Below are 26494 nucleotides of genomic sequence, written 5' to 3'. Positions count from 1 at the left end.
CTTCTGTCACACAACCTCAGAAAGCTCCACAGAAAATAAGATTCAGGCCTGTAGATATACTGTGCTCTCAAATAGTCTTTTCTGGAATAAAAGAAACAGTTCTATTTTGTGGAAATGAAGTCTATATGGCAAAATGTAAGGGTTTTAGTACTAAATATTTCACCATATTTAATGGCATCTCAGAGGCAAACATTGTCTTAGATGTTTTGTGCAGTTGGCTTGAAATGTGTTCACTTATAGCACTGTACGAGGCCGAATTCAATGCAAACTGCTACAGATAAGGAGTTTTAGGGGTCTTTAATCACTTCTTTCTTGTGTCCTTGATGGAAAAAACAGAGCTGCCTTTGTGCTAAAAAGAAGGACCTGTTGTTTCCAGATTCAACAGGTCATTTTTATAAGAACTTCCCAGAGGATACAACATAAATGACAGAAACACACGGGGATTTTTTTAAGTGGCTGATGATTTTTAAATGATATATATTCTGTAGTAAGGGAAGCTTGTTTGTTTTTCTTTCGCACAAATGGAAAGTTACCGTTTTAAAAGTGTTTAATGTTTGAATTTGACTTTAAGGACCAAATGTTTTCTCATGAGTTGAGTTACTGTAAATTCAGTTCTTGAAATCAGTCTGAGGGTGAGTTTCGCCTAAATCAACTGGCCAAATCACATCCACTCCTGTTTGGGGGCTGAATGGTTAATTTAGTGGGCTTTTGAAATATGTCCAATTACGTTGCAACTTTTATAGTATTGTTTCAGTTAAAATAACAAGTAGAATGAATAGTTAAGGAACAAGACAGAACTTTATAAAATGGAAAGTTCTGGCCTCATGATTTTGTTTCCTGTTCCCAGAGAACAAAAAAAAAAAAGAAAGGCCAATATTTTATGGCAAACAAAATCCAGGTGTCACTACGATTTATTATTAGAGTTTAGCTGGTTCTGTTATTAGAGGTGGTCTGGATTTGAGAAGACTGGCAAATTTAAGATTAACAGCTAAATCAAGTGTTTTCTGATCTGTATGAGGAGAGTTTTTTTTTACAATGTAACCAGTGCCGTCCCCTTTCCCCCTTTCTTACTAAAAAAAAAAAAAAAAAATTGACTACCTCATTTGTAGAGAATTGTTTGCAGATCTTTAGAAAAGTTTCTGCCAGTGCAGAGACAAAAGATATTTTTTCCTATGCATATGGAAAACACTTTACCAAACTGATTCTTTCCTCCAAACCCAAGTAAGCCTTCTTGAAAACAAGGTGACTGGCTGCTGGCACTTGCTGGAGCATATATTTCCCAACTTCCTAGACCACATCTTGACACTTTTACTGAGTCTGTATATTACTTATCACCTCAGACAAATATCTGGCAAAGGGTCAAGGTAAATTAATACAGGGAATTGCCCAGAAGAAAGAAGAAATAAAAGCAGGATTCCTTGGGAAAGGGATCGACTAGGTTATAATAATTGACGAACTAGCTTTTGGGTTATGAGGGACTTTTTTTTTCTTTAGCTGACAACGGGGGTACCTCCACAGAGCCACAGAAAAAGATGAGACTGGCTAGCTGAGGCAAAGAGAATCTCAAGAACTAAGGGAACAAAATCCTTAAGGCCAGAATTCCCCTCCCACCCCCTCCCTCAATATCTCTAGGAGGAGAAGGCGGGGGGCGGGCTCGGGAGGACCTAGACCCCTCCACTTAAGGACAACTACTGGTGACCACTTGCCTTCTGCAAAAAATGGGGAGGGGGTGACCTAGGGTCACCACGGGTCCTTTCAAGCCCCCACCAACGCCGCCTCTCCCTGCGCGTTGGCTCCCCCGCCCGTGACCACGCAAGCTCACCGGTACCAGGCGAGGCCCTTGTCGTAGCTGCGGTCGAAAAAGTGGGGCTCGGCGCCCACGGCGCGCACGTCGGGGTGCACGCGCAGGAACTCCAGCAGCGCCCGCGTGCCGCCCTTCTTCACGCCGATGATGATAGCCTGAGGCAGCTGCTTGCTGCCTTCGTCCAGCAGCAGGGCCAGGGTCCCCGGCGGGGTCTCGGCCACGCTGCTCCCAGCCCCGGAGCCTCCAGGAGCCCCGGCCAGCGCGGGGGACTCCTCCTCCCAGGGCGCCTCCTCGCCGCCGTCCCGCCGCGCGGGCGGCCGGCGCCTCCGCCACTGCTGCACTTGCAGGAGGCGCTTTCTCTGCGCCGCCGCCGGCCACACCGCCAGCTCCCTCGGGCCTACGGCCAGGACGCCACGACCCGCCGCGCCCACCTCCTCGCCGCCACCCGACTGCCCCACGACGGGGCCCAACAGGGTCTGGCAGCGCTCGGCCAGGCAGTAGAAGACGTAAAGGGACGTGAGCAGGGAGCAAAGCATCAGCAAGAACTTCCGGAAGATGCTGCGGGACAGCGGCTCGGCCGAGGTGGGGTGCGCGCCGGCCGGACCCGGGGGGGCCATCCTAGCCGGAGGCGACGTCGGGCAACGCGCTGGCCATGCTAGGCCAGGCCTCCGCCAGGTGCCATGACATCCTCCGCGAGGGCCTGCGCGCTGGACGGAGGCCACGGCGGCCGTGCGTCCCTGTGGCCGTGCGAGCTGCCCCGGGAGGCGGCGGCCGGGGACCCTCCCGGGGACAGAGTCCCGGGAGCCCTGCGCGGGATCCCTGCCTCCGGTCGAGGGGGCGGGAAGGGGACGTGGTGCGGTGCTTAAGAAACCATCGTCTTAGACTCGCCCAAGCTCTGAGCCTCGGGCAGCGCTCGGCGCCGCAGGTCCCCGAGAGTCGCCGGAACGGGATCTCGGCGGCGGCGGCGGCGTGCGTCTCGGCTCCGGCCCCGAGCGGCCTCTCGCCGCGGAACTGCACTCAGCGATCGTGCATCCCTCTCTCGGTCCCGGTGAGCGGACGCGAGGCTCCCGTGCCGCGGAGCCCCGGGCGCTCCAGACAGAGGCGGCCGACAGTGCCTCCCAGCCCACGCGTCCTTCGTCCCCGTGCCCGCCTGGGCGCGCCCTCCCGGCTCTGGTGCGAGGTCCCACCGAGGCCCAGTGCCCGGGCGGCAGCCAGGGGCCCGCGCCGAGCCGTCCGCCCCTCTCGGTGCGCGCCCGGCTGCTCCGAGCTGCTCCCGGGCTCACCTGTGAGCCGTGTGGCGGGACCGGAATGCGCGGGACCTGTCACCGCCGCGGCTACGGTGCTCGCAGGCGCTACCCGCCGCCTCCCGGGCCGCCACCGCCGCCACACGTGGAGCGCCGAGGGCAGCAAACTTGGCGCTGACGTCAACGGCCCGGCCGGACCAGCCCCCGGACGGGTGCAGCCGAGAGGGCGGGCTGCGACGGGGAAAGGTGGTGCGGACCCGCCGCGGCGGCCCAATGGCATCGGAGAGGGCGGGGGCGACCGGGGCGACGCCCCTGCCCACTCCGCCTCCTCCGCCGCAGCCTCGCCCCCTTGGAGCCAAGCTGGGGGCCGCGGCAACTCCCGAGGTCTGACTGACAGCTCGGGCCGGCCGGGCCCCGGGCCCCTGACTTCCACCCCGCCAGCCACTCGCTGCGTTAGGATTTCCCAAATGCCTCATACCCATCTCAGCCCTTCGCAGCTCCGACCCCGTCCAGATCCCCTGCGGTACGCTCCCCTCCGACCTCCGTCACCACATCCTCCCCTTCCCCGCCCCCTCCCCGAACCTTCCGAAGTTTTGTTGGCGGCGGCGCCCTGGACCGCGCGGCGCGCCACGCCCCCATATGTCCAGAGAACTGAAGTCATGCAGCAGCTTTGACTTCCACCTACTCGACCGTCTACAGCGGGCCTTTGAGCGAAGCCTTTTTTCCTCTCAGCAGTACTTTGCCTTCCTTTTGATCGTTTTCCCTTTTATTACTTTGAGATGATCAAGAGTTCACAGGAACTTCCTCTTAGAAAGAAACGTCTTAGAAAACGAGCCAATAAATAAATCAAGGGGAGAAATTAAGATTAAAAGAAAAATTGGCTACAATTCCATCTTAATATGCCCAGATTTTTAATGAAGGAATTTTTTTATATTGTTTTACATGTGTGTGTGTGTGTGTGTGTGCGCACGCGCGCGCGCGAGCACGCGACTCGGTAAAGGAATTAATATCCTTTGATAAACAGCGGTTTCCTCTTTCTCTTGCCTCCCCTGACCCTATATCCTTTCCATGCGCTCCTCCGAGAGCGGGTCAGGAAGGGATACAAATCGCCTTGCTGTTTAATGGAGGGAGGTGGCCCGTGGAACCTGCATGAGGTGGTTTTTTATTGCAATGCGATTTGTCCTGATTTCTTGGCTTCCTTGTCTCAGCGGGACGCCCAGCAATGTAGGCGGTAGCCTGGCCAAGAAACCCTTTTAAGTTATGGAGGCAGCTTTCTGCGCCCACTGTGGGTGCTCACCCGGGCCTGCAACAGACACAGTGTCCCTGTTGCAGGAAACTCACAGAAATTCTTGCTGCCCCGTTTTGGAACCTCAAAACTTTCCTCTAGCCAGCCTTCCTGTCTCTATGCTCTCTTTGACCTTGGAAGTGAAGGGGGAAGTCCTTAACCTTACAAAGGGGACCTGGTGATTCTAACTCTGAGCTCGGATGGAACTGGTGTATTTGGGTCCTGCTGGATATGGACTTATATTTATGAAGTACCAATCCCACTCAATTTACAAACCAGACAAGAGCTGATTAGATTCTGATGCCTTAAAGCAGTGGGCTTTTACAAGGATGAACAGCTAGCCTTGTCAAGGTTTGATGCCTCTGTGTGTCCTAAAATTGGATATCCACAAACCAGTTGTGCTCTAATACTAACTTGAGCTTTATAAGGTTTTTCTCTAGGTATTTCAATCTGATTTGCAGAAGGAAGAGAAAAAAAGACCACTTTAAAGTTACTCTGAAAGCATATGCAAGGCCATAAATATTTACAAACATGCCTTGGTTTCCTTGTCCAGAAAATGATGGTCTCCAAGTTCCCTTCTAGCTCCAGTTATGATACCATTTTGTGCATTAAGCTGACACATTTCAAGTATAGATATTTCCTTTATGTGGGGATTAAAAACCCACACTATGTAGGAGACAGGGTTCTCAGGATCACTCACAAGACCTAGGGTATTTCGAAATAAAATATGGGCCACAAGTTCAAACCTTATAGATAATTTAAAAATTCATAGTAACCACCTTAAAAGAGGTAAAAAGAAACAGGTGAAATTAATTTTAGTAATATATATCCAATATACCTGAAAATGTAACTTTAACATGTAGTCAATATAAAAATTACCGAGGTCATTTATGTTCTTCCTTTTCATACCGAGTCTTAGAAACCCCATTTCTATTTTACATCTCCAGCACACTGGGACTAGCTACACTTCAAATACTCAAAACCCACATGCAGCAAGTGGCTACCACCCTGGACAGCACAGATTGGGATGCTGGTTTTGGTGAGAGCATCATATCTGTCAAAGTCTCAACAGGAAATAGCACATTCAAATTAGGATAGTTCATGGATGGTTTATTTTTTTTAAAAAAAGGTATTGGCCCGGAAGTGGGAAAGACAAAGGCCAAGATATAGTGCAATAACCCCCAGCTAGGCGTACTGGGGCTGCTAGTGTATTTAAATCTAAAGGAATGGGGGAAAGGAGAGGATATCAAAACCTAGAGGGAAAACGTCATCCAGAGAAGGCCCTTGAGAGAAGGGGCAAGCTTTATGAGTGGGACCCAGCCTGCCTGAGGCCCCCTCTCAGGGTAAGAGCAAGGACAAGAGAGATTCTTGACAAACAATAGGGTACAGGTATGTGGCACTATGTCTCATTATGGAAAAAATCAAGAAGACTGAGTAAAGTCTTCAGCTAACATTAGTTACAGTCATACTCCACCACCCTTTAGAGAATGCTTCCTTTCATCTATTCACATGCATTTATTCTAATGGAAACCAGCTCTAGTCAGTCATTATGGTGCTTTGAACGAGAGGGACAGGCTACACAAATACCGACAAGCACAGTGGACTTTGGTTCGGTTTCTTCTTTTTTCTCCCTTTGTCTTTGTCCTTTCCTGATTCTGCCAGGAGAAACCCTTGCAGTCATAGAGGCCAATCCTGTGCTCAGTGGTGAGGTCAGTGTGCAGTGACTTCCAGCTTCCTGCTTGGTACTTCTCTTCACTCCACTCCAGCTCCACCTCACCCAGTGTCTTCCCAGGCTTCCTACCCTCAGGCTTTTCCAGGTCTGCATCTAATAAACCTGTTTACTCTGCTGTGCAACGATTGCTTATCTTCTCTCACCCACAGAGGTTTACATTTTAAAGGTGTATTTTCTAAAAATGACTCTCCTGCCTGCCCCAAAATGAATAATCCATGCTTACTTAAAAAACTTGATACACAATAAAGAATAAACAAAACACACCCAAAACATCAAATTTCATTGCCCAGAGATGACCATGATTAATAGTTAGTTACTTATATATAATATGTATTACTTATATGTATTTATACATAAAATCATATATATATATATATATATATATATAAATTATCAGTCTATCTACAGAGAAAGGAGAGAGGAGATATAGATATATATGAGTTAGATTAGATTGATGATAGATAGATAGACAGTAGATAAATGTAGAGGTAGATAATCTTTTAAAAATCTAAGACTTTTTAGTACTGTGGTTAACATGGACAGCATCCTTTGGCCACCTATAATGAAGAGCATGATTGATGTGTACAGAGCCATGAATGGTTCTGCTTGAAGAACTGAGGGTGCTTCCCTGGACCTGAACCTCCCCTTATCCCACAAGATGGGCATTTCTAAGAAAAAGCCCATGGCCCTCCACATGCCTCATTCCTTTCCTATGTGCTCCTCATCCCCACACCCCCTTCCATCTCCTGCCAGGGCACCCACTGGCCAAACCAGCATGAGAGAGTGCTCAGGAGCCCACTGATGAACTTTATCTGGGTGAACCTCCTGCAGCAGAGGCAAGGGTAAAGAGGATCCTGGAAGGCAGAGTATGTCCTGCACATGGTGAAATACAGGTGTTAAGAGCTTGTAATCCTAATGAGACAAACCCTGCACAAGCCCCTTAGAATGCCTATTTGCCTTGTGTTCAACTGAACTACCAGACATTGTGCCTGGCAAGCACCAGGTTCATTTTCCCTTCCCTGCTGTGCCCTGGCCCTTCCTATCTCAGGACACCTGGTGTTTCTACCTATAGTGCACACATCCTTCACCCTTCAGATATCAGCTCAGATACATCCTCAAGGACCCCTTCCCTGTCCATCCCCTGCTTCTGATTCAAGCAGGTCTCCTGGCATGGATTCTCTGTGTCCCCAGCACTTTCCTTACAGACTGTGAGGGTTTGTATGTTACAGGTGCATGTTCATATCTATGCCTCCTCCTTAGGCTATAAGCATTCCAAGGAGCCCAGGACCATTGCTCAGTAGTACGCTGGAAACATCTAGCATATCACCTAGTACAGAGAGATGCCCAGTAAAAATTTGCTGATGGACTTATTAGCCCAGAGAAGAGCTGGGGTCTGAGCATTTTAGGCTTATCTGCACCCCACAGAAAGGCCAACACACAGGAGATGTGTTGCGAAGAGCTTGTGTCTCAGTGAATGAGGTGTGAGCTTGGCCTGGGGAATGCTTTACAGGGAGCCAGATGTTGCACAAGGATAAGAATTAAGAAGAAACCAAGAGCCATATCTGTAGGGTCTTGTATGATTTTCTTGAGAGTCTATACTTTTGTGGGACATCTGTGGAGATTGACATGGCTACATTTGCTTTTTTTTTAGGAAGCTTTCTCCTAATAAAGCTTTCTCTTAGCAGTGTCAAGATTAGAGGGCAGTTTCTAGCTCAGTAACCAATTCCTACTAGAACAGAGCAAATGTGACAATTGATAATTAGCTAGAAATTAGGAGGGAGAGTTCCTGGAGATGGTGGATTTCAAGATGGGTCTTGAGGAATTGGTTGGGGGTAAGGAGGGATGGTATTTAGGATCCCAAGAGATAAGCACCAACGTAGCAATTACAAGATGCTGTCAATACATGTTGAATAAATAACTGACCAAATCTTTATTTCTACTTATTTTAGCCCCAAGAAAATGTTTTCACTATCTCTCTATTAACTTAAGAAAGTTTTCTAGATGCAGAAGTGTGACTTCAGTAACCTCAGGTTTGCATTATATGGTAGCTTTGGTTCAATGATGAAAACTTCATCTTTTCTTTAGGTTACACATCCTTCCCAAGAATAGATTTAAAAGATGAGATGCCATGATCCTTTTACCTTCATATTCACACTCAACATTTCTACTTCCCTCCATTCACCATCTCTCAAAACTAGTATGAGACATTCTGCTGCCAGGAACTTTCTTGAAGACCTGAAGGGATTAAATTTCTGTTAAGGGTGACCAAGGAGCCTCCCAAAATGCCTCTGTTCATCAGGAAGGGGATTGTGAGGACCAAGGAATAGCAGCCTTGGGGCCACGCTTTGGCTGGTTTGGGTAAAATAGCAATATTTCCAGAATCTCTTGCCTGGTCTCAGTACATCTCCATATCAACAGGTGTTTCCAAGGAGTGGAGAGAGGTAGTCCATCTCCATATCAATGGGTAATTACATGGGCAAGGAGGGCTTATCAGGACCTGAGAGGTTGGGGGGAGTATTTGCTCACTTCTGCCACAGCAGGAGAGAGAGAGAGAGAGAGAGAGATGTGGGAGGACTGCTTGTAAGCCATAATGGGTTTTAAACTTTATTTCTCCCTTTGACTGATTTCGGTTTCAAAGGTATTTTGTCCTGGCATTTTCCCTGGGAGTTACACTGGCATGGTCGGCAGGATCGCTGCCCAGGTTGTGCCCACCTTACCTAATTCCAGGACACGGTTCACATGGCAGTCATTGTGACTTACTATGACCCTTTCCTGTAAAATGGCAGGACAGTGTTTTGATGAAGAATCATACAGGTGCTGAAACTCTCCGAATGAAGTCTGCCTCTGACATGTGAAGCCCTGGGAAGAGGTGCTTCCTGCCATAGTGTTGAGAATTCAGTCTAGTGGTAGGAAGCTACTGTAGTGAACGTAATTTTCCTCTGCCCTTCTAATAACACTGTCAGAATCAAAGATACAGTCTTGGCCACAAGTCAGCCCTCACCAAAAGTTGAAGCAGGCATGAAATGAGGTCACAGAATTTTCCTCGGGGCAAATGTCCTCTTTAAACTCAGTGCCATACAATTCCCACACAGCTGAACTCACCCTGTGGCTTTTGAAGTCAGAGTGGCTCATCTTTCAGTCCTTAGGGTCTGCTTTTGAAAATGCAAGTAAATCAGCCAAGCCCATAGGTTCAGTGACATATCTTTGCTGAAATTACTGGAAAATCTGTGCCCTTTACCCTAGGTGGGCAACATATAAGCCTGAGCCACTGGTGGCCATATACTGTCATCTGTGAGGGGGAACCTGTCTGCAGTTAAAATCAACACAGGAATGCAGAGGTGAGTGGAGGAGAGGAAAAGATTCTGGGAAACTTGGCCTGAGACCCCAATTCATCTTGACCCTAGAATAATTTTTGTTGTTGCTCTTTTTCAATGTTTATTGGGATTTTAGAGCAGCATGTCCCTCTTGATTTCATCAAATCTGGTTTTCCACTTTTGTGCTACCTGGCCAGACAATCCACAGGTGATCTTACTGACAGCCCAGGCCTGTATTGCTCATGCCCACCAGCTGAGAGCTACCGGGAACCACCTACCCTCACCTACATTATGGTACCTGCTCTCCTGCCCCAGCATGCCAGCCGCGCCTGGATGGTGGTCACCTAGTCTGACTCCAGAGAGGGTAGCTCATTCTGACATTTTAATTGTCTTTCTATTTGCCCTATGAGAGGTTTAACACTTTACTAATTTTTTTACTGTAGAACAGGAATGGCTGCTTCTGAAATCTGATTTATGACTCTAATACAAAGATATACCTGTTTACTGATTACATGTGAGCCTTGTCCACTATAGCTTTTAAAGTCTTCATTATTCATGAATGGAAACCTTTTGCTTCTCTGCACTTACTTCAATCAGAACATTATTAAGAGACTGAAAGTTTGGTGTGCCCCTGCTTGGGATATAAAACTACCTGGTCCCACAAATGTGGAACTTATCTATAGTCAAATAAACAAAAACAGAGAGACAAAAAAAAAATAAGGTCCAGGTTCTTCAGACCTCAAATTCAAATGCCTGATTTCTTGTTCTAGCACCAGGAATAATGAGGGTGGCATTTTAGAAAACTACTTTGTGAGCTGAATGCCAGAGAGGTTAGAAGAACTTGAAGTAGACAGTCCAGTAGGGAGATAATAGCTAGATGCCAGCCATGACATCATAGAATCCCAAATTGAAGTATAGCCGGTGGATACAAAAAAGAAGGAGGAAATCTAAAATATCTTACAAAGAATGAAGCATAGAGCTTTGTGATAGGGCAGACACAGCAGACAAAGGAAAAGGAAATGTCAGAAGCCAGTCCAAGTACTGCCATTGAAAATGGTCCTTCCACAGCTGGCCTGGGGTTCGTCGGCTAGTTGTTTTTTCAGTCTCCCTTTGTAGTCAGTCTTGCTGGTGCCTTGCTCTAAATTGACTTGGGGGACATGCCAGCAGGACTGGAGAGATGGAGTTGAGTGGGTAACAGTCAAGTGGCCAAGTGGGCATCAAAGCTGGGTCAAGTCACTATCAGAACTGAAGATGTATTCTTGGTCACAAGTCCCTCCTCACCAAAAGATGAAGTAGGCTTGATATGAGGTTGCAGCGACTATTTTGATTGCTGCCTAAATCATATATGATTCTCACTAATCTCCTATTGGGGGCAAAATTGTTTTCTCAGTCTCAAATTAGATGATGGTTAAAAACTTACTAATTGCTAACTTGTGAGTTATTGAGAGTTCAAACAAAATAGATCACCAACAATTCCCAAAGTGGAATTGTTGAAGAAGGGAGATGAATTGTTTTCAGATGGAGATGAGCAAGGTGGTCATTCCAGATTGAGAAGCAAAGCATATACAAAAATCATTACAAGACAATATCAAGAAATGTTCCTACCAATACTAGTGAGCAAAACTCTTTGCAGTTTGGACAAGAAAGGATGTGTAAAGAGATCAAACAAGATGTTGATACATGCTGAAGGCCAGCCACTGTGCTGGGCACAGGGCTTGCTCCTAGCAGGTCTTACTTTGAGTTGGTGCTCAGGTCTTTCCTGGTCACTTCCAATATTTCAAGAATCCAGAGTTTCGCCAAATAAACATCTGCCCTGGGAAATGTTCCCTAACAAAGCATTCCTTGATTTAAAAAAATTGGGAAACTAATATCCTTTCTTGAACATTCCTGGTAACTGTTAGCACATTATAGTCTTTGAATTGACTTTTCGGTAAAGCAACCAATTAAATTTTGCTTAATCCTAGGTTTTCCAAGCCTTTTGGACCACAGACTCCCTTTCCCCATGCCCTATCCAGTAACAGTCATTGTTCCAAGGGACACACATCAAAAAATACAATCGTAAGTATTATAGGGCTTGCTATTGTCCAGAACCTCAGCGGACAAATGTTTTCTGAACATACTGGGGCCACAGCTGCATGTAGTGAGGGCTTGGTTTACTTTGAGACCAGGTGGGGGACATCTTACCAAGTATCTGATATTATTTTCTTTGTTCTATTATTTCTCCAGGGGCCCAGCCCCCTCAAGGGATAAGGTTTTAACTAAGGTCTTGACAAATGGTAATTTTCATGAATTATTGATTTGGCCAAAAATAATTGGAAAGGTTGATAATTACATAGAGATTTCCTCATGTTTCTTGCTTCTGTCCTGAGCCAATTCTTTCAGATTTTGTGACATATGAAAGAAATGGGTGCAGGTTTTGAAATATGCCTTATCAAGAGATGAATTAGCATGCAAAAGGGTCAAGAGACATTTTTTCAAAAGACTGACCATTTGGATTTTCAAAATCTCTTGTCTGTAATAAAAATTAAGCATCAGAGGTAACAAAAACTGAGTTGAACAACAGCACCTTTTAAAATAAGTAATGCAGAGCTAAATACTGATTCAGTGAGGGTTTTGTGGTTATTTATTTGTTCTCTTCTTAGTTTCTTTTCTGAAAACAGAGGGCACTGAGTCCACAATTTTCTTTGTTTTATAATACTGGTACTTTGTTTTATTTTCAAGATACCATATACTTTTCATAGTAGTTAAAAATAAGTTACTGTTTTAGGTGGACTTTGGCAGGTGATAGGACATCAAAAGCAGACTGAAAAATAAGAGAGTCTGAGTGAGTATCATTGGTTCTTTACCTCTAGAGGAGATTTAAAAGTTGGAGGGAAAATAAGCGAGGGGCATGCCGGTGTTTTTGGGCAGGAGCCAGTGGCCTGCCACTCCCACTCCCAAGGCCACACTCCCACTGGAGGACAGACATAGACTCCTGGGTAGCCTGAGGGAATCTGAGAGCAAAGGAGATATGTATCTCCAGCCTCCTGGGAGAGGGCTCCGAGAAGAGGCAAGCCTCAGAGAGAAGGGACGGGCTGAGGTGTCTTAGCAGAAAGCACCTGCAATGACTCCCCAGGCCCCTCAAAGCCCCAGAGGCATGGGAGAAGGTCCCAGGAGCAACTGAGGGAGCAGGGTCCAAAGAAGGGAACAAAGTTCAGAGGTACATGGCAGTCTGGAACAAGACATGGCAGAAAGGTGATAGGTATGGGCTGGTGACCCAAGACAGCTAGGACAAGAGGCAAAGTACTGCTCACCAGATGCCCCATGGGTGGGTAACAGCAGCCAGCTCCCAGGATGCCTTGGCACTCTCTGAGACCAAACAGGATATTGGGTGGGGGTTGGGGGGTGGACAGGGTTTGGGGCAGGGTCCAGGGAGAGACCCTGAGATTACTCAGAATGAACTGAGATTACATTTCTGCAACTTAGAAAAATGAGCACTCAGATGGAAATTCAGTTCAGTTTGCAAAAGCACAAGAAAGTTATTTTTTGCACACCTGATTTCCCAGCCTGAGATTTTTGTGCCTGCAACACTCACCAAAGTAGGTACAGACCCCCATACTTGGGTTCCTCAAGAGGGCATATAAGGCAGGCTTTATGAAACCTATGGATGCCACTTCTTTCAACAAATGGTTTTTTCTTTTTAGTTCTGATTATTACTTTCTACCTAACAATAAGCTTCTCCAGTCATATTATTAAGCAACTAAGAGTGAAAGATTAATTGCTGCTGACTGTTCTTATACATGCTGAGCCAGTCAAAATCAAATATTTCCAGTTTTAAAGTTTGGATGGTTTGATCTCTTACAGTCCAGACAGCTCTTCTTTGATCAGTTATTAAATGTTCACAGGGCTTTTAAGACTTGATACTTTCAATTTGAGAGATGTCTTTGCTCTCTTTGCCAAAATAATGTCCTTTTCATTGTTCTCTGGAATACCTAGATAAGGCATGTGCACATCATGCAAAAACATACAGACACATAAGGACAAATAACTTCATATTGATAGCAAGATATTTGAATTGATTGTCCTCCTAGGAGAGTCATCCCATATCCCTTGCTAGTGATTGCTGCTTTTAAATAGAAAAAAAAAAAAAGAGACTAGCATAGCTGAGCAGGAATATTAACCAGAATTATAATAATCATTGTGATGCTCCTCAGGTTTCACTTAAGCAAATTTTGCCTTCACCAAGTAAGTTCATAAAGCACAAAAAACACACAGAAAATGCTTGAAAATGAACAAAATTTCACAGGTGATAGAAAAAGATTGCATAACTTGCAAAATTAGAAAACAAAGGTACATATGGGTAACTGAAAAAGAAGTAGACAGTGGCTACCAAGAGAAGATGTTTTATTTTTTGTCCCCGATGGAGTTTCTGTTCCAGGTTAGACAGTGTCTCAGGCTCTTATGGTTTTATTCACAAACACAGCCTCCTTTGCTACTTTCTCCTTTCATTGCATTTTTACCATTCGAGATGATGATCCAAATGATGCCCAAGGAACTCATGCCTATACCTTCTCTCTTTCCTCATCTCCTAGTTCTTTTCAAGTTGTACTAGAACTTCTGGAACAGAATGATTGTATCAGTTTGTTCTTTTGATGCAAACACATGCAGTACAACAGTAAAATGAATGCACATTTTTAGTTCTAATTATTTTCTACACAATAATATAGCTTTTCCTGTCATATCATTAAGCAGCTGAAGGCACAGGATATAATTACTGCACATGATATTATTTTTCCAGGGCTGCCATGACAAATTGCCAAAAACTGGGTGGTTTTTAACACCAGAAAGTTATTTTCTCATAGTTCTGGAGGCTAAACATCTGAAATCACCATGTCAGCAGAGCTGTTTTCCCTCCAAAGCTAGGGAAGAATCTGTCCTTGCCTCTTTATAGCTTCTGGGGGCTGCTGGCCTCTTGGCATTCCTTGGCTTGCAGATGTATTGCTCCTCAGTTTCTACCTCTGTTTCCCCAGGCCGTCTTCCCTATGCCCGTGTCTGTGTGTCTTACAAGGACACCAGTGATGGACCGAGGGTCCACCCTCATCAAATATGATTTCATTTTAACTTAAATAGTCATTACATCTGTAAAAACCCTATTTCCAAATAAGATCACATTCACAGGTACTAAGGATTAGGACTAGAACTTGAACATACCTTTTGGAAGGACACAATTCAAACCATAACACATGCATGAATGCAATTAGCTTAATAGTAAAAGCTAACATTTATGAGCTCTTACTGTGTGCTAACTCCCTTGTAACCATGACCTTGCCGAATTCTCACAGGCCCCCCTGAGAATAGGTTTGATTGCCCCTATTTGACAAATGGAGAAACTGAGGCTCACGGAAGCTGAGGAAACAAGCCCTGAGTCGCACAGATGGGAGGTGGCAGGACCAGCTCTAAGGTACATCTGTTTGAGCCCAAAGCCAAGGCCCCTAAAGGTTAAGGAAAGGCAGCTCCCTGGTGAAGCAGCCATCACGATTCAGCAGAACTGTTATTTTAGCTCAGACTTCAGTGGAACACACATTTCCAACTTCAGCCTGAAGTTCCTTGCTGTTACCGTGTTCACACCTGTGAAACAAGTGTGTCAGCAAGGCAAGAGTAGGTATTAGGAGACTAATAGAGTAGGTATTGTGTAACTACTCTTTACTTGCTGACGAGAAACTTCCTCAGGTGCTAGAACTCCCACAGGCTTCCTTTCCCGGGAGCTGCAGCTCATTCCTATCATTGTCCTGTCCTGGGAAAGACCTGCAGTTTATTTTCTTGCTCACCTCTATAATTCTTGGTAGCCTTTCCATGATGAGAAATGAAGGGTGGGGGAAGGGGAGACTGATTTCATCAATATTCTTTCTGAGTATAAAGGAGCGTTTGCTCCATTGATGGCCTCTTCTTTTGAGCATTCTGCCTTTTTACTGCTGGAATGATACTACCTGGGGCTGCAAAGATAATGCTTATCTTCACTAATTAAATACTAAAAGCCCAAGCTCACCTGTAAGCTTTTTACAACTTGACCTCTGACACAAACTTCGCTCTTTCAAAGGATTTAGAGTAACTCAAATCCCAGACTACATGCGATTGTGATTTTTTAAGACCCATTTTATGCATAACAAAATACTGTTTTTAGACATGGCTATGTAGTGATTTTAAAAATAGTACCTTTGCTTATATATGATTAGGTCTCTTTTTTGTTGTTCATAGAGAAATTCAAGATAATGTACTAATCATACAAAAGCAAGAGTAAGACTAGGGAGAGTTACCAAGAAAGAGATACTCGGAGTTAACTTCTTACCCAATCAATTTCTCTATTTGTTGTAAGGTAACCATCCAACCTTTTTTTTCCCTAAATGGTGAAGTTTCCTAATACCTACTCTTTCCTGCTGGCTTGAAATGATACTTGTATCATTTAAACTGATACATACTTGAATCTTTCCTGGGACATTTTATATTGTACTATTGATCTGTTATCTTTATCAGAACTGCACCATTAATATCATAGTATTTACTATAAATTTTCACCTGAGGACTCCAAACTCTAATAAACTGTCATTTCAAAATATCTTGGCTGTTTTCTTATTTATTTTCCCAGATATTTTAGGCTTTATAGGTCAATCACACAAGAATATACTCTTGCATTTTTATCGGATTTTTATTATAATTATTGATTGCTTGAAGGGGAGTTCACATATTTATAATATAATAGAATCCCTTCAAAGAACATGGTCTGACTTATTCTACTGCATGACAGTTATTCTACTATTCTATTGTAAGACACAGGAAAAATTATTTCTTTGTCTTCAAAAAATTCCTGTATTGTTTGCTATGGTTATTCTTAAGTGATTTAGATGTATAATTGTTTTGTGAATGAATTTTTTCCCATGACATCTCAGCAGGCTATTAACTTCTGCATATATACTCAATAACTAGCACATTACAGGGCCCTCCTATTAGTTCCAGTCTTTTTCAGTAGACAATCATCTGATAGTTCTAGGTGATGAAAATTTTAAATCCTTTTCCAAAAAACCTAAATCGCTCATCTTTCCTGCCATGTTATGTTGTTTAAAACTACACAAATAATGTAAATTAAGGCAAAATATCATATCCTTCTTCTGCTTATGTTATTAATGGAATGCTTCTATGCTTTGATCTTTGAATGTGCTGATTTTTTTTCCACTATGAATTCTTCATCTCGTTAAGGAATTAGCTTACTTTATTTCTCATATTAAAATTGCACATTAATTATAAATGGGTGTTGGATTTTGTTTAATTCCTTTTACAGATACTGAGTTACTTGCTCTTCATTTGATTTGTTTTCTGTGACCTAGTAACATTTTATGGCATGTCAGTTTGTTTTAATGTTGAAGTGTACACACACTTACCTCCTTGGGAATGTGGTATTGCTATTATTACTATTTCATTTTGCTCTTGTGTGTGTTTTGCTAAGATTTTATTTGGGATGCTTGGATCTCTCTTCATTCAAAAGCTCATCTTTTTGTTGTGTTCAATTTTTGACACACTAGAAAAGTATGATTAAGCTGCCTTTCTAAAATGACATGAGAACTTTCTATGTTTTTCCATGTTCGGCAAGGGTATAAATAATGTATGGGTTATATGGTTCTTGAGAATAACATAAAAATTATCCACAAAACAATTCAGATTTGGAGCCCCAATGAAGAACGGTATAGCTCACTGACATTAATTTTCTTTTCGCATGACTGCTATATTCACATTTTCCACCATTTCTTGAATCAGTAATTATTCTTAAAACAATTAATGAGAAATAAGATCGAGATGGCAACCTGAGCACCCTCATCCAAGTTTTTCATTCATCCACCTGAATCAGTTACCTTCTGGAGAAGAAAAAAGGAAAAAGTGTAACAAATCCATGGGACATGTTGCAGAATATGTGAAAACAAGGTGGAAGAGGAGATTAGATGTGCAGAGTCAAGTGCTGTCCAGAATGACTTCAGGGGAAATTGTTTCAGAGATGAGAGTGGCCCTACAGAGTCCCAGTGCCAGAGTCAGCAGGTGGCTTCAGAAGGTGCTGGGGCAGTTCGTCAGGGTGATGATGGCAGTGAGGTTTGACCCTCTCCCTCCGACCCTTCTACCAACCTGCTTGCTGTGGTCCAGCAGTGGGAAACCTTTAGAGGTTCAGCTTCACAAGAGGCCAACCCACCCTACCTCACAACAGCTCCCAACCCCTAACAGTGACCAAACTACAGAGAAAAGCATAGGCAGAAACACAGATTCTTGGGAGACTTTGCCAAATAAGAAAGTGCTGTTTTTGTAGGTTACACAGCAGCCGAACACCAGTAATGACCTTTGGTTGAACCTGATTTGAACATCCAGGAAATATTGATATTTAATTGCATTAAAAGAAGAAATAATATCTGTAGGTAAAATAGCGAACAGAGGAAACCACCCCAGTTAAAACACTTCTCAGTTAAGTAAAATTAGTATCACCACTGAAGGTCCAAGAGAATATTGAGTTCATAGAAAAGAATCAGATTTCTAGATTCTGCTTTAATTTGCTAGATTTCTGCCTTAAGATTGAAATTTCTTCACAGAAAATCTCTTTCCTAATATCTAAAGAAGTAAGTAAAAATGAAGAAACAATTTGCCTCTCTCCCATCCAAAAATTTACCAACTAAAAAAAAGAAAGAAGAAGAGGGTAAACCTAATTCAATTAGAGCAGAGCAGGAGATAAGGCTTGATTCTGCTCCTACATCTGCCTTTAATCCCCAGGAACCTATCTGGTGAATGGACATAATCCTGAGAATTTTTACTAACATTCCCAAATTAGGAGAGATGAATTGGAGGCAACGTTATCTTTTGACTCTTCTGATCAATGAGTGTAGAAATTACTGCTGGAGAACATTGAAATGGATGATATGAACTACTAGATTGCCTTATCTAATTGGCAGAGTAAAAACATTGGAGATAGAAAATGCTATCAAGAATGAGCAGAAAACAGAAAATCTAAGAGCATTATGTGAAAAGTATATTGGTGTTGACTTTTAGGAAGGCAGGTTGCCACCCTCTGTCAAAATTCAAATGATAAATCCAACCAGGAATTGATGCTAAATAAATACTGGCACTTGTCTCCAAAGATATATATACATGGATACTCAATTTCCATGTTGTTTGTAATAGCAAATTTGCTAACATCCTAAATGTCCATCAATAGAGAAGCAGTTAAATGTTAAAAAGGCAACCTTCCTGAGGAGCCCCTCTGATGCTGTAAAATTAGATGAGATAGATCCATATGTCAACACTAGGTTTATCATCAACTCATTTGCTTAAACAAAATGTTCCAGAACAGTGTGGATAGTATTAATTCACATGTAGATGTTCCCGTATGACACAGAAGACATAAATACATACATATGTAAATGAATGATGGGGAAATGAATATCAACTATTTTTTAATATATTTTTTATTGAAGTATAGTTCATATACAATATTAGAATGGTTTCAGGTGTACAAAATAATGATTTGACAGTTATCTACATTATTAAATGCTCACCCCAACTTGTGTAGTTACTCTCTGTCAACACAGAAAGATGTCGCAATATTATTGACTGTATTCTCCAAGCTGTACTTTCATCTCCTTGACTAATTTATATTATAATTGAGATTTTGTGCCTCTTTATCCTCTTCACCTATGTCACCCACTTCCCACCCGCTTCCCCCATGGTAGCCACCAGTCTCTTCTCTGTGTTTGTGACACTATTTCTGTTTTGTCCATTTGTCTTATTTTTTTAGATTCCACATGTAAGTGAAATCATGTGGTATTTGTTTTTCTCCGCCTAGCTTATTTCACTTAGCATAACACCCTCTAGGTCCATCCCTGTTGTTGCAAACTCTTGACATGGTTATTTTTAAGAAGAGTGCTCAAAGCACTCTCAAGCAAAGGACTAAGAGAAAGGGGACGTTTTTGCTATATACTTAATTGTTAATTTCTTTGTATGATAATATATTAATGTTTCATTTGTGCAATATTTATATAATAAACATTAAAAGCAGGCTAAATATCATTCTATTCATCAAGGTATTCAAATTCTATATGCATTCACTTGTAATTTTTAAAAATATGGTGTCTCTGTATGTCATAATTTGAATTCTTATTTAGTATACTTGGGTTTCACATCAACCCCGTTTTCTTATTAAGCTTGCCAGAATTGTGTGCATATATTTATTTTGTTCAAAAAAGCAGCAGAGAAGTACAACTACTATTTTCTATTTTCTGATTCATTGATTTTTGCTTGTAAATTTATTATTTCCTTTCTAAGATGTATTCCTCTCCTTAGACACATTTTGTTGTAGTGTTCTAGAATCGTGAGCAAGAATAGAGATCATATATTATTTCCTCATTTTTTTCTTGTCCACAGTGGTGGAAATTTTTAGGGTTATAACTTTTATCTAAGTAGAACTTTGTCCACATCTCAAAGCTTTTCTTTGTGCTGTTTATACCTAACTAACGGATCACTTGCTATGTCCTGGCCATTGTATTATGATACCTACATACAAGGTAGGAACTTTTGTTTCAGTTACATGTGAAGGACCCAAAACAGCCGTCTGGGAGCTAGCACTCCCCCATTGTTAGTCCGTGTGGTTTGGAAAGCATGGATCCAGCCTGACTTAGAGAGGTGGACGCGTGAGCTAGAACTAGACATTCCTTGGCCACAGCGATTGACTCAGGACCAGGCAATGGCCAATACCCAGAGTCCTTCATGAGACTTTTGCTAAATCTCTCTCAGAAAAAAAAAAAATGTTTTGCCCTGTAGAATCTTCAGGATAACAAAACAAAAACAGAGCTATTTTTGCTCCATTGTGAATAGAGTTTGCCTGAGTTTGAAGACAATTTCAATGGGCACCTGTGGTAATTTATGGAGAAAATGGGACACATTCTTAATGATATCATCTGAGCACAACCAAATATACCTGAACCCAGAATCACTCCTTGGATTTCTTGGTTAAATGAGTCAATAAACGTATTGTTTTTTATTTCAGCTCCTTGAGATGATTTTCTGTCACTTAGAATCAAAACAGTCCTAAATGAGTTAAATCTTGCAGATCCCATAACTATTAGTTGGTGGATCCAAAATATGACCACAGATCATCTAATAGCAGAGCCCATGCTCATAATCGTAAACTCTGTTTCTTTTCTTTATTCACTTTAAAATTTGCCTATTCGTTCATTTAATCATTGAACACATTGATATCAAAGAGGTATGGACTAGATCATTTAGTCTTTTAGGATAGGGAAAGGAGCATGGGATCTTTCTAGTTGTGATAGAAAAACCATTGAGGGATTTTGAGTAAAAGTAATGTGAAATGATTTACATATTTAAAAGATTACTTTAGTGATGCATGGAGAATGAACTCTAGGGGGGACAGGAGAAGGAGAATGAATACCAGTAAGGCGATATTGTAGTTTTCTAGGAGAGAAGCCCTATTCCCTTGAAGTAGGGCATTACACATAAAGGTTCTGCTAAGAAAGGATGTTGAAATGTAGTTTGGAGGTAGAGCCAATGAGACCTGCATGGATTGGACGTGGTGTATAAGGGAAAGGGAGGAGTCAGGGATGGCTTCCGGGTCTTTGGCCTAGGCACTTCAGAGAATGATTGTGCCGTGTATATAAATGGGGAAATATTCAGGGAAATGCAGATTAGATAATAGCTCGGGAGCAGGAACCAAGAGTACAGTTTTGGCCATGCTAACTTTGAGCTGCTTATTATACATTTGTTTATCAAACAGATACAAATCTGGAGCTCAATAGAGAAATTGGGACCAAAGATCTAAATGTGGGAGCCACCAGCTTATTGAATGCATTTAAAACCATGGAAATGTGTTTGATCATGGCCTGAGGAAAGAGCATAAATAGAAAAGTGAACAAGACCAACCTCTGAGACTTGAGGTATTTTCTATGTGGAGATTGGGAAAAAGAAGAGGAATCAGGAAGCAACCAGCGGGGTTGGAACAAAATGAACTTAGCCTAAGTGGAAGGAGAACTTGTGTCAGGAAAGATCAGCTGTGTCAGTGGGTGAAATGCCGCTGCCTATCAAGTAGGACCAAGAGTGAGAGATGGTCAGTTTGCCAAGATAGAATGTGTTCTTGGGCTTGACAAGAATGGTCACATTAGAATGGTGGGGTTTATAAAGGAAGGATTTCTCTTTCAGATGGGAAGTATTATACACGTGTAGCACGTTTGTTTCCTGATGGAATTATTCTAGTAGAGAGGAAGATAATTACAAGTAACCTTGAAGAAATGTTTGTCAAACAAAGGGGAATAGAGAAATGGTCTGGGAATCAAGAGAAAGGAAAATTTTTTGAGAGGTGAGACACATTATGTTAATGAGGATGACTCAAAAGGGAAATTGTTATTGGAACTAAGTCACTACTAGTGAGAAATGAGGGGATCTAGTACACAAGCAGCGAATATGGCTTTGGGCAGAAGGCAGAATATATGGGCAGAATATTTGGGCAGAAGGCAGAATAAACTGCACATAATTAAAATGCACACTTTGACAGCTGTGGACACACCCACCCACACACCTAGAGATACAGGAATCCCTTTGTCATCAGCACACAGTCCTTAAAAGCATATTGTTGTTAGTAAAGTATAGTGGTGTAATAACAGATGTGTAAAACTTACTTTATGTGAATGAGACCTGTTTACAGCATAATACATGAATTATGAATCATTGAATTTTAGCCAAATGGTATATAAACATTGTGCTAGAATGTAACATACTCAGTCCAAATATCCTTGTGGGAAAATCTTGAAAAGTCATATTAATACAAAACACAGTTAACATAAATAAATGAAAAGCTGAAGATCCTATGCATGCATATCAATAATAATAGCTATATTACTATTATTATTTGGTCCATTTAGCAAACATCTGCTACATGCCTTACCTGTGCGCTGGTGTGATAATGAACAGGAGCACTCTGGCTTTCACTAAAGAGGTGGTTGAAAAAGATATAAGCAAGAAAAGAAACACATAAGTTCAAATATTGAATGAGTGTGATGAATAAAAATGATATAGACATATAATATGCAGGGGTTGGAAGGAAGGAGGCAATATAAGATAGACTAGCTGGGGAAGGCTACATCTTCTTTTTGAGCATTTATTATGTCACACATTCAGCTCATCACATGACACATATAATTTCTTATTTCTTTTCCACCACAGCCCCTCTAGTATTATTCCCAGTGTGCAGATGAGAAAACTGAGGGTTAGATTTCTAAAGTAACTTTTCAAAAGTCATCCACCCAGAAAATAACAGAGTTGGGGCCATATCTAAGGTTGTAAAACTCAATATTCTTTGTCTACATGATTCCGGCCTTGTGTTGTTATTAATATTTACTCACTATTACACATTAATTTTAACACACACTATTACCACTTACTGAACGCATGGTAGGTATCAAGTCCAACCCTTACAGCTCTCCCTTGGGATCTTAGAAATGTCAGACCGGGCTCAGAAAGTTGAACAGGGGTAAGTGAGGATGCATTCCAGATCTGTCTTGCTGTTCTTTTCTACTTCATGGCACTTGCAGTCGTCTGAGGACCAAAGGGGACCCAGAAGACTTGTGAGCAAGGTTCTTCATCTATTTGGCTAGTGTACATGACTTCACAGGGCAGCAAGCTTAATTCCACTGCTCCTGTTGCATAACCAGCCTTGCCAGGTGTGTCTCCAGCATACTTGGATAAAATAGCAATTATAACTGACATGCAATGTCATCACTCATACGATTTTGAGCTGCTGGAGTTTAACTCCATTAAATTTATATCAGCAAACCAACATAATGAAGGATTGCCAACAGAAGGGAAACAGATATAAATTATACCTTCATGTACATTTGAATCATTGTTGCATCATATCTAACACTCAATCACTAAGTGCAGACATTCTCGATTCAATAAAGTTTTCATTAAAAAAAAATCCTTGGAACTTGCACACAGATGAAGCTCTGACCATATGACCATAATAGAAATAAACTTGGATATACCAGATTGAATCTGACATCCCCATTTTGTGGATAAAGAATTGAGGGATTATATAAAAGGTTACTAACATTTATATAGTGCTGTTCTAGATTCTTTACACGTGTCAACTTTTGATCTTCATTAACAGCTCTATGAAATAAAGATCATGCCCCTAAAGACCACATGATATTATACGGCCATCTATAAGTCTGCAAAGTGGAAATAACCATTAATGTTGCAGTAACTCAGCTCAGAGAACTTTTCACTCCATCTTTCCTCTTTTTTCTCTTTCCTGTCATTGACTCTGGACTTGTGTGTGCCACTCTTCAAACAAAGAAGGAAAAAGGAAGAAATTATAAGATTGCTGAACTGGAAAGTTTATTTAAAAAAAATGTTTTTGAAATTTAGACATCTTTTTGTACTTTGAGATAACATCGCTGTATTTATTTGGAGGGAAAAACATTTCTTATAAATCCATACACTGGACCCTAAAAACACAGAGCAGTTTCTTATGGTGAGGAAAATAATGAAGAAGTTTTATCTGGAAAGTCTATCAGAGCCGTGAAGTTCTAAAATATAAGTTTAGAGAAAGGGCACAGAGAAAGAACTCTGTGTCCGTGTGTTAACAATTTTTTAAAATAGAACTTTAAAATACATTTTTGAGATAGCAGCTCAGAAAGCAATAAAATACAGCCTTTTTTAAGTGAAATGATTTTATATGGAAAAACAACCTACACAAATGGTCAGGCTTCAGAAAGGACAGACAGTGAAGCTATTTGGTGAGTGGGACCTGCAGAGAGAAAAGTGGAGATGCCCACTAGTACCTGTAGAATTTTCACTTAGCCGGGTTATCACCACAGGCTTGCTAACACTTGCCTAATTTTAGCTGAATCAACACAATTCTTGCCCTTCTTAGTAGCTTTTAAAAGCATATTGTTAAAGGGATTTTGTGAGTTATTTAAAGGAAGTTAAGGGGAATTAGGCTGTCCAAACGTTTTCAAAGTAAAAATAAAATAAAGAAAGGACTTCCTGGCTGTGTTTATAACTACACAGTGATGTGGTAAGAAATGGGGTTTTATCCACGGATGCTATTTTTATATATCCAAATCTTGATAGCCAGATACTTTTTTCTACATTAATTTAATATTCTGAATAATGACTACATTTTTTACACCATAATGGCATGAGCTATATTTAAGTTTTCTCCAGGTGCTATATCAAACATCTTAGTCACATTAGCTTGTTTAATCTTCCAACATTTCATATGACCTAATTGTTATTACCCTATTTAAATAGATGAGAAAACTGAGTTTAAATTTGTTTTGTTTACACTGGTTCTCTTTTGTGTTGCAGAACCTTTTCATACTGTCCATATTTATTGCTTGTGAGCGTGACCTGTCATTAAACCTATATATCCAAACTGACAGGCAAGTTCAAGGAAATATGAGAATAATCAACTCAGTCTACTGGAAATTAGATGTAATTCCTACATATAAGTCTCCTCATACATGGGTAAATAAAAAGAAAAATAAATCTAAAGACATCATACATGATGAAATGTATCATTCTCAAAATGATACATCTGGCATCATTTAGAGCACTTTTATTTTGCTCTTAATAAAATTAGAAAAGAATATATTGGGTCTCTGAAGCAAAAGACTGAAAAGACAGGATAAATTGAGATTAAAAGAGAGACTCCTTAGGACAAAACAGAAACAGAAGAGGAGCTTGATGATATGTTTTTTAAAGAGTGTTAAAAAAGAATCTAAAATTCATTAGAAGCAAAAAAATGAAACAAAACAAGATTTATCCTCAAAAAGGCAGAAAATGGAGAGTAAAGAAATTATTCCAGAGTGGCAGGAAAAAAGAAAGATGAATTAAAACAGGAGAAAGAAAATGATAAAAATGGAGAACAAAGAATTAAGATTGATTACATAAATCTTCAGAGTCCTTGAGGTCTTCTCTAGAACAAACGCAACCAGAACAGAATTGATTTAAAGTACATGAGAATGCTCTTGGGGTGAACAAAACAAAGCAAACACATGCAAAACTTCAGATTAAATGAAGCAACCCATGGCAGACAAAATTAATAAGAGGAAAATATCTGGATAAATCAGGTAGGAAAGAAAATACATCTAAACATGATGAAAAATCAGCCTCAGCATCCCCTACAACTTTAAATACTAATAGACAATGCAGCAACATCTATCAAGTATTAAAGGAAAATTATTTTAAGTGTTTTAAATATTATGTAATATAATAAAGCTCTTTTCTGCATAAAAGCAATATAAATATTTTTTATATTCAGGAATCCAGAAAACATTGTATATTAATATTTATGGAAATAATTATTTGAAGTGCAAATGTAAAATATATAGTACTTAAAAAAAATGATTAGTATTAAAAAGTAAAATTTTTACATGCAGTTAGAGAATTAAACCTGAATATGTAGGAAAAAGCAGATATGAAATACAATAACTTGAAAATTCGAAATATGATTTGACATATAAAATTGTGTCAAATAAATATGATGTCAAATTTTGAAGGTAATCCTGACAAATATTGAGATGCTTCACATATTTACTTTAAAATTTTAAAAATTTGGGATGGAACTCCCATGTACAACACCATCAGATATATATATTTTAAAATAGCAAAAGCAAAAATGTTGAAATCATGAAAAGGACACATGGCTTTTAACAAATTTTGAGAAATAGTATACAGATCTAAATCATAATCATCAAGCATCTCAGTAACTTCAAGAAAAAAAACAAAATTCTATACCCAGCCAACTTGTCCTTCTCAAGTAAAGATGTTATAAAGACTTAAAAATGTTGTAAGAACTGAGGAATGATGTCACCCACAATTTTCTGAAAAATGAATTGAAATGGAAAAATTCAAAATTAAAGAAATCATAAATGAAATGTTAAAGCTTTATTTAAAAGCATAATTAAATATGAACACTGTAATAAGTATATTACATTTTATAACTTCTGAAAGAAATGTAACATGATATAAAAACAGTAATTATTTTTGAGAAACTGGAAAAATATCCTCAAATGTTATAGAAATAAAACAACT

General features: G+C 41.0%; 1 protein-coding gene across 1 annotated transcript in view; it reads right to left on the bottom strand.

The window, feature by feature from the left end:
* The window catches only part of HS3ST3A1 (heparan sulfate-glucosamine 3-sulfotransferase 3A1), a 95236-nt gene extending 92667 nt beyond the window's left edge, over positions 1-2569 (bottom strand). Inside the window, exon 1 of the mRNA XM_036920687.2 lies at positions 1823-2569. Within this exon, the coding sequence (XP_036776582.1) occupies positions 1823-2421 (599 nt within the window). The 5' untranslated portion in view covers positions 2422-2569. The remainder of the gene's footprint in view (positions 1-1822) is intronic.
* Between the last annotated feature and the right edge of the window lie 23925 nt (positions 2570-26494).

Source organism: Manis pentadactyla, chromosome 4, assembly GCF_030020395.1.
Source record: "Manis pentadactyla isolate mManPen7 chromosome 4, mManPen7.hap1, whole genome shotgun sequence".
NCBI lineage: Eukaryota > Metazoa > Chordata > Mammalia > Pholidota > Manidae > Manis > Manis pentadactyla.
The sequence above is the reverse complement of the archived record's forward strand: the minus strand, read 5'-3'. Positions and strand labels throughout refer to the sequence as shown.